This window comes from Phyllostomus discolor, chromosome 8 (genome assembly GCF_004126475.2).
Source record: "Phyllostomus discolor isolate MPI-MPIP mPhyDis1 chromosome 8, mPhyDis1.pri.v3, whole genome shotgun sequence".
NCBI classification, from domain to species: domain Eukaryota; kingdom Metazoa; phylum Chordata; class Mammalia; order Chiroptera; family Phyllostomidae; genus Phyllostomus; species Phyllostomus discolor.
The window spans coordinates 86,992,086-86,999,395 of NC_040910.2; the positions used below are offsets into that span (position 1 = coordinate 86,992,086).

At 51.6% G+C, this 7,310-nt stretch overlaps 1 protein-coding gene across 3 annotated transcripts in view; it reads left to right on the forward strand.

Moving 5' to 3' along the window:
- LOC114503807 overlaps positions 1 to 5,194 on the forward strand; it is a 46,335-nt gene extending 41,141 nt beyond the window's left edge. The window contains exons 3-6 of one of the 3 annotated variants that reach the window (XM_036033448.1): positions 426 to 550; positions 3,015 to 3,161; positions 4,940 to 4,954; positions 5,055 to 5,194. In XM_036033448.1, coding sequence (XP_035889341.1) covers positions 426 to 550; positions 3,015 to 3,161; positions 4,940 to 4,954; positions 5,055 to 5,138 — 371 coding nt within the window. In that variant the 3' untranslated portion in view covers positions 5,139 to 5,194. Of the gene's footprint in view, positions 1 to 425; positions 551 to 3,014; positions 3,162 to 4,939 lie in introns of all 3 variants that reach the window. The other 2 variants (XM_036033449.1, XM_036033446.1) reach the window with 2 other exon arrangements.
- Positions 5,195 to 7,310: the final 2,116 nt, after the last annotated feature.

Sequence of the window (7,310 nt, forward strand, 5' to 3'; positions counted from 1 at the left end):
CACAAATGCAGGGAAATGGGAGGGTCACATAATTCATTCTTTAGTTAACCTAATTAAATGGCCATTTGGAGCCCCTAACGATCCTCTCTCAATTAACCCCCCAGAGTGAAAATGAACTCATCTCACGTGTCCTTAGCAAAACAATGTACCAGCACTGCACCTAGCAAAGAGAATGGCCACCATGCACATCACATTCCAGCTTCCAGAAAGAGCAAGTCAGAATATCCTATGGGTTCCGTTTATGTCCTAACAAGAGTTTCCATTCTTGGCCCTGGGTTGAGGGTCTGCTTCCTTCTGCACGAGCCTCTTCCTTGTTATGCTGGGGTCAAACCCGGAGAAATCCACCCTGGCCCAGCCAGAAAGAAGCGAGCCCTGTGCATGGGATTCCACAATGTGGCCTTTCTCTCCCTGTCTCCTCTGGACAGATTGGAGGCTACCAACCCCCCTGGGACCTGTTTATCCACCACCAGTCTCAAGTGTGAGCACCAAAGCTGGGGGACGAAGCTGGGAACTGTCTCCTCCCATTGCAAAGAGCTCCCGGATACACAACGTAAGTCTTCCAAGGGCCCCCTTTTCCCCTTATCCTTTGCAGGCTGAGAAGTGAGACTCTGTCCCATTCAGAGGTCAGCTGAGCAAATGAGGTGCTGTGGCTGACGAAGACTGAAGGAGCAGGAGTAGATGCTTTCTCTTTACCCTTGACCTCCTCCCACTCCTGTAGCCCCCGCCTCCAGGTGAGGCCGGTGCAGAGAGAGGAATAGCCCCAGACACAGGTCGTACATACGGCCTTGTGACTCTCATCAGCCCTTCCCAAAAGAAAAATATCCTCAAAATCAGGCAGTTTTCTGATGCTCCAAACGGTCCTTTCCCACCCAGGTCCTCCTGAACGACTGCTTCATCTCCACTGTGTGAGGTGTGAGTCTTCACCCCACCTCTCCCTCCGGTTAACAGGTTCATGCTGTTTTGTGGGAAAGAGACATTTTCGGAATGTTTGGTGGTAATCTAATCTGTGCCCCCTAGTCTCTTAAAACCCAGAAGTGGCCTTCAAAACAGTTCCCCGCTCGTGTGACAATCCTCTGTTGAGCACATCGTACAGGACACGTCCTCCATCTAAGATGGGTAAAACACAGGCCCTGCGTTCCAGGACCCTAGGGTGTACTGGGGACATGACTGAGTGGAGAGACACCTTCAGTAAGTCAAGTGGGGGACACAGGCCCTAGGGGTAAAGGGTTTGGAAACCCAGAGGAGGAGGGGCTAACTTCGGGGGCCAGACAGGCCTCTGTCGGAGGTGACCCTTCCTTGGGAGCCAAATCCGAGTGCTGGAAAGGCAGGAGGGGACAGAAGGGGCACAGGGTCCAGGTAGAAAAGGAGGCACTTGCAAATTTGGCTCCTCTATTAAAAGTGTGATGGTGGTGGTGATGACAGTGATGATGACCTTTCTGAAGACAGGCAGCATGACAAGTCAGGGAAAATATGACTAAAAGCTCCAGAAGAATCCAGGGAAGGAGGCCTCCCTCACCTTCCACCACAGATCCAGCTCTGCTGCTGGTCAGCTCTGGCCCAGCCTGGGGGATGGGGCTGGCCTGGCCCCAGTGAGGTCCACTGGTATCCGTCTGCCTTCAAGGTGGACTCGGGGAGCCACCTTCCTTGGCTCAGAGTCGCCACCCTGGAGCTACATGTGTGAGTTTAAACTGGATGCAAGAGAAGGTGACACAGGCCTCGGGAAAGTCCTCTCACCTTGCTGGGTCTCACTTTTTCCATCTGGGATGTGGGATACTGACCTGCAAAATCCCTAGTGACCTCCGATTTTGGTCAGCTCCTCTGTCCCCGCCTGCCTCCAGAGCTGCTACCGTGGTGCCCGTCTGGCACCCTTACAGTCAACACTGGAAGAAATAACACACATTCATTTCCTGCCGCGTGGGAGGCAGGAAATGGCCCAACCCCCTAATTGGGATGAGGTTCCTGCGGGGTGTCCAGCCGCCCACTCCTCAGCACACTCTCACTTCCCAGGTGTCTCAGCCAGAAAGGCGGGCACACTCGGCCATCAGCAGCTGGAATCCATCCTTCACCACCACCTTGCCAAACATAACCCTGTCTCGGGGTGGAGGATGGGGGGTGGGGGGAAGGGTAAAAGAGTCAATTTGGAGAGAGAGGCAGCATTTGCTGAGCCCCCTCTGCATGCAACAGGGAGCCGAGCATGTCTGGGGTGGGCCCTGTGGTGTAGAATCCAGGCTGGCCATCTCTCTCCCTCTGGCCAGACACGGGCAGAGCAAGAAGAGGTAGCAGCTCTGGAGGAGAAACTGATACGCAGGCAGAAGGCGGGGCTCTGTTGTCCGTGCAAAGAGGCGAGGCCAGAAGAAAGGAAGCAGGGGAGGGTGGGATGCCCGGGCACTGGGAAACATAGCTAAGAGTAAGCATCAGAGCAGCTGTGGGCACCCAGCAGGAGGTGCCTTCCATGGCAAGTAAGGAGAGTGCTGTGCAAGGAGGCTCTGCCTTGGGGAGTCCACCGGGCACCCTATGTCAATGTCTCTCCTTAGTGAAAAGCCAGCAGGGCTGCTCCTCTGTCTCTAATAGAAGTGAGATTAGAATCACAAGAGAGGTCCCTCCATGGCACAATCACACATCGGATCCTGCTTTCTGCAAGGATGGCCTTCAACTGACGCCATTCTTGATGGCAACACCAGGTTCCCATGGACCATGCCATTCCAAGGCTGGAAAGGCCCTTCACTGCTAATCCACCTTAGAGATGGGTAGTGGGTGGAGGTCCTAGAGGGTGTGGCACAGCCACAGCTAGAACTCGGTGGCCTGACCCTCAATCTCCTGTGCAGCCCCAGCAGCTCATGGCAGGCATGGCCCTTTGCTCCGCCTCCCAAGGCCACAGGAAATTCAGAAAGGCAAATGCAGTCCCCATAGTGAACAAGAGGCACGAAGATGAGCTGCCTGTTTTAAACAGTTCCCCCTGTCTTGTGTGAACTGGTGGGGCCCCGCAGGCACACATGGCCCGTCTGTCCCCGCAGGGCCCTTTCTGGAACTTCCTGGACATGAAAGCGGAGAAGAGACTGACCTGCCGGAAGGAGCGTCGCAGTCGCTATGGAGACATCAACGTGCACAGACGATATCAGCTGGGGCAGGTCTTCACCCCTTTCCAGGCCCTCGCCACCACGGTGAGCAAGCTTTTCTTCAGAAAAGGGTTTCAAAGGTCCTTGGCTGAGATTGGTGACAAGTCAGTTCTGGGCACACAAACGCTGCCCAACCAACCATCCAAACTCAGCGGCTTACAATCACAAGCATCCGTGTTTCTTACTGGCTAGTCTGCAGAGAAATAGCCTCAGTCCCCTTTCGTTTACTGTAGGCTCCTAGGGAGGAGGGAATAGAGAATTGAGAACAGTAATCTCATTGGCCATGAGAAACTGACTCTGGCCTACCTGAAGGCTGGGGACTCGAGATTTAGGGGAGATCTGCAGACAGAGGGTCACCATTGTGGTGTTCAGAAATGCCCACTCCAAGGGGAAGAAAACGTCTGGGGGAAGGAGAGGATTTTTAAAGATGGTTCTGGTTCCCATTCCTTCATCTCACCTCTTACCTTCTGGGCCCACATCAATTCAAGGGGGACTGAGTATTCCCAAATGCATTTCCTCGAAACTGTTACTGTTATGTCTTCGTGATATGTTCTAACTATACAGTCTCATGATTCTACAGACTGGGCACCCATTGGAATCACTGGGGAATCCTGACTCCAATGTAGGGTCCCAGTTCCAAGGGTGTTGGACGAGGCCTTGGAGTTTTCTTTTTAACCTATTCTCTCTCCACCACCTTCATGCATCATGGCTCAGCCTTTGCCTCCCCAACCCTATTCACATCCTCAGCACTCCTAAGTCTGAAGGGGGTCGGTTGTTTGGGCCACCCGTAGCCCATTCATAGCTCCAGGGAGCACCTTTCACACCCCCGCAGTTCTCATCCTCTCCTGAACTTTAGAACCTCCTGGCTCATTAGCCGTGGGAATGCCCAGGCTTCACCCCCACGCCAAAGAAATCAGAGGCTTTGTGGGCAGGTCCCAGGCATCAGCAGGTTTTAAAGCTCTCCTGATAAGATGACTAACCCATGCAGTTTTCCCAACACTGACTTTCACACTTTCCCGGGTTTTCCATCTTTTAGCACTAAAAGTCCTGAGTCCCAGGAAACCCCCCAGTTCTGGTTTGAAAACTGGAAGCCTCGAGTCTTTGGAATTTGTGCAAACCAGATGGTTGGTCATTCTATGCACATGTGATTTTCATGCATAGCCAGGTTTAGAACGGCTGCTCTCTGAACTTTCTGGAAACTAGCCCCAATCTATCCATTCACTGGCCAACATTCCTTAGGCGTATGCACAGCCCAGAACTGAGAACTCCAGAGGAACAGAAATCTCAGGAACGGGATGGAAATCTCCATCCTATCCCCCCAACGAGCTTCTAGTCTGTTAGGGAAACCAAGACAGGAGCCAAACCATGCTGCAAACACAAATATGATGAAACATTCATCAGAATGGCTCCATCAGTTGGCAGGCCCAGAAGGAGCTGAGTGCTATCCAAATCTGAGCTGCTTTCTGCCGTATCCCACTCCCCAAGGTCTTGCAGACGGACAAAGTCTGCAGTTCGGAACACCCTCTGAACTCGTGGTGCCACTTGGGAAGAGCAGATCTGCCGTGTGTGGGGAGCAATCACACCCATGTACTGAGTTTTTACTACGTGCCAGGCATAGTGCTAAAGACTTCCCCAATCCCGATCCTCATGGCCTTACCTTATTAACCTCATTTTATCAATGAGGAAGCAAAAGATGAGACTGGTTAAGTAACTTGCCCAAGATTATCATCAGTCAGTGGTGGAGCCAGGATGAACCTGTTGTGCTGCAACAGATGCTCCCAAGCCCCACGTGTTATTTCATTGCCTATTTCTCTGCCTCCTAGGAGATGCAAAGGCTGGTATGTCCCCGGGTCCTGCCCATGATTCCGCACATGCGCAAAATGGGAATTTTGTGCACCAATGAAAGGAACCTCCAAGATTTATCCTTGTCTTCCACAGAGCTGGGCTTGGGAAAGGATGACAACAACCATGAGAAAGAGAAATCAGCAAGTCTTATTAAAACGCCTTTATTTCCTCCAATAGATAAAGCAACAAAGTATAATAACATGAAATAATAAAAATTATGAAACTATGTTCTGACCCTTTGCTGCCAGACTTTGCATTGAATTGCTTAAGTCCCATGGACTCAGGAATGCTGAAACATTCTCAAACCTGACTTAACATTTGGATAAGTTAAGGAATTCCACCAACATGCCTCTATGTGAACATTTTGGGGAGGGTGAAACAATTAGAAGATGTACTACCCAAGTAGAACTGAATCTTCACTAACTATACTTTTCTCAACAGTCTAAAAAGATGGGGAGGGGTTGGTTATAGTTGAATAAATCAAAGACACTGCTTTTTCTATCCTTCTGGTCTACCATCCCCAGAATGTTGGATGCTAGCCCAGGGACTAGTTTCTCATGGTCACAAAATGGTTGCCACTGCACCAAATACCACACCTTCACATGAACACACTAAACACTAGAAGGCTTCTACTCACACTACAAACACACTCCAGAAAGAGAACCTCTCCCAAGAACCACTCATCTGATCTCTCAGCAATTCTCCTTGGCCAAGATGGTGTGCTTTACCCATAGCATAACCCCAAGTGAAGCTGGGAAAGTCAATATTGGGTATTTACTGGGAGGCAAATTCTACCATCAGAAAAGGAAAGTAGGACAATGGCTGGTGGAAAGTAATATCTACCAGCAAAAGAAGTCAAGCACTCACTCAGTTCCCTTCCTAGGAGGACCTGTGGCAGCCGGCTGCCTGATACCATCCCTGTCACTATTCTCCCTGCCCACAGGCAGACTTGCCTTCTGGATTAAGAAACCATCCTGCACATCTTCTGCATCACCTGGCAGTTTGTGGATAAATTCCTGTATTTCTTTCTTTCTTTTTATTCTAACCATGAGCCTCTCCTTCTCACCTGCTTCTACTCTCAGGTGCAGGGAGAGGGGTCACACAGAAGGGCAGGCTGCATAGCAGTGCCAGGGAGGGCACCCATCAGTGCCACCTCACCTCGACATGTTTTCTTTTAAACAAGGAATAGGGCCCCCACCCCCCACCCCCGGACCCAAGCAGAGATCAAGCTCTGGACAATCACAGTGCGAGGCGATGAAAGCTGGAGACGCACAGAGATTTCTGACACGCAGGCCACGTGCCTAGGCATTGATGAAGAACTGTAGATGTAACCCACCACTGGCAATAAACCTGATTTACACACATCTTGGCAGGAGTCCATTAATGCACAAAGCAAGATCTGCAAAGACAAAGCTTTTCTTCTGCCCTAGGACTTGAGCCAGGCAAGACTCACAGGTGAGAAATAATAGCAATCATAGCACCCCCACACCCTGGGCAGCTACTCTGCTCCAGGCTCTGTGTTAAAGGCTTTTGTGGATTTGCCTCATTAATCTACACTATGGTTCCCCTGTACTAATCCACTGTTATTGCAGATGAGGAAACTGAAGTTTCAAGAGCTGATACCAGTGCCGTTTGTCTTAAGCCTACACCCTCTCTCCGGCAGGCATTTGACTGGACGGCTCTGCAGCCCAGACGGGCTTTCCCAGGCTTGCCCTGTGCCCAACAGCCTGACAAGCCACAACTATGAGTATATCCCACCCTGTTCAGAACCACCACACACATTCATACCCCATTCCACCCTACGGTTTATTCATCCTTTGCCGTCTTCTTAGCTCTCCTGATAAAATCACCCATGTGTGTACGACCGATGCTAATGGACTCCTTTGTCACTGCTTGTCAAAGTGAGAACACCGACCTCCTGGCAGCCGAGCAGGGTAGGCAGGTTCAGTGGCAAGAACCCTGCAAGGGAGAGGCTGGAGCCTGGGGGTGGGCAGGGTCCACGGGGAACAGGTTAGGAGCAATGCAGGGCACGGGTGAAAAGCTCCTGGTACCACGGTGAGAAGCTCGGGGCTGTCTCGAGTTCTGCCACTTATGACCGTGGGACCTCAGGGAAGGTGCTGGAGGATGTTGAGGAGCCCGGCCCCCTGGTGAAAGCTTCTGTGGGACTTTTCAGGCCTGACCGCATGCAGTCCTTCCCCTGTCTCGGGCAGGTCTCATGGGAAAGCCACGCTCCCCACACCAGGCCTGATGACCACCACACACTGCAGACTCTGAGGGGAGGCCAAGTCAAGGACTCAGGCCCCTCTGGCCGGCAGTGACAGTCACATAGTTGTGCTCCTAGCTCAGACA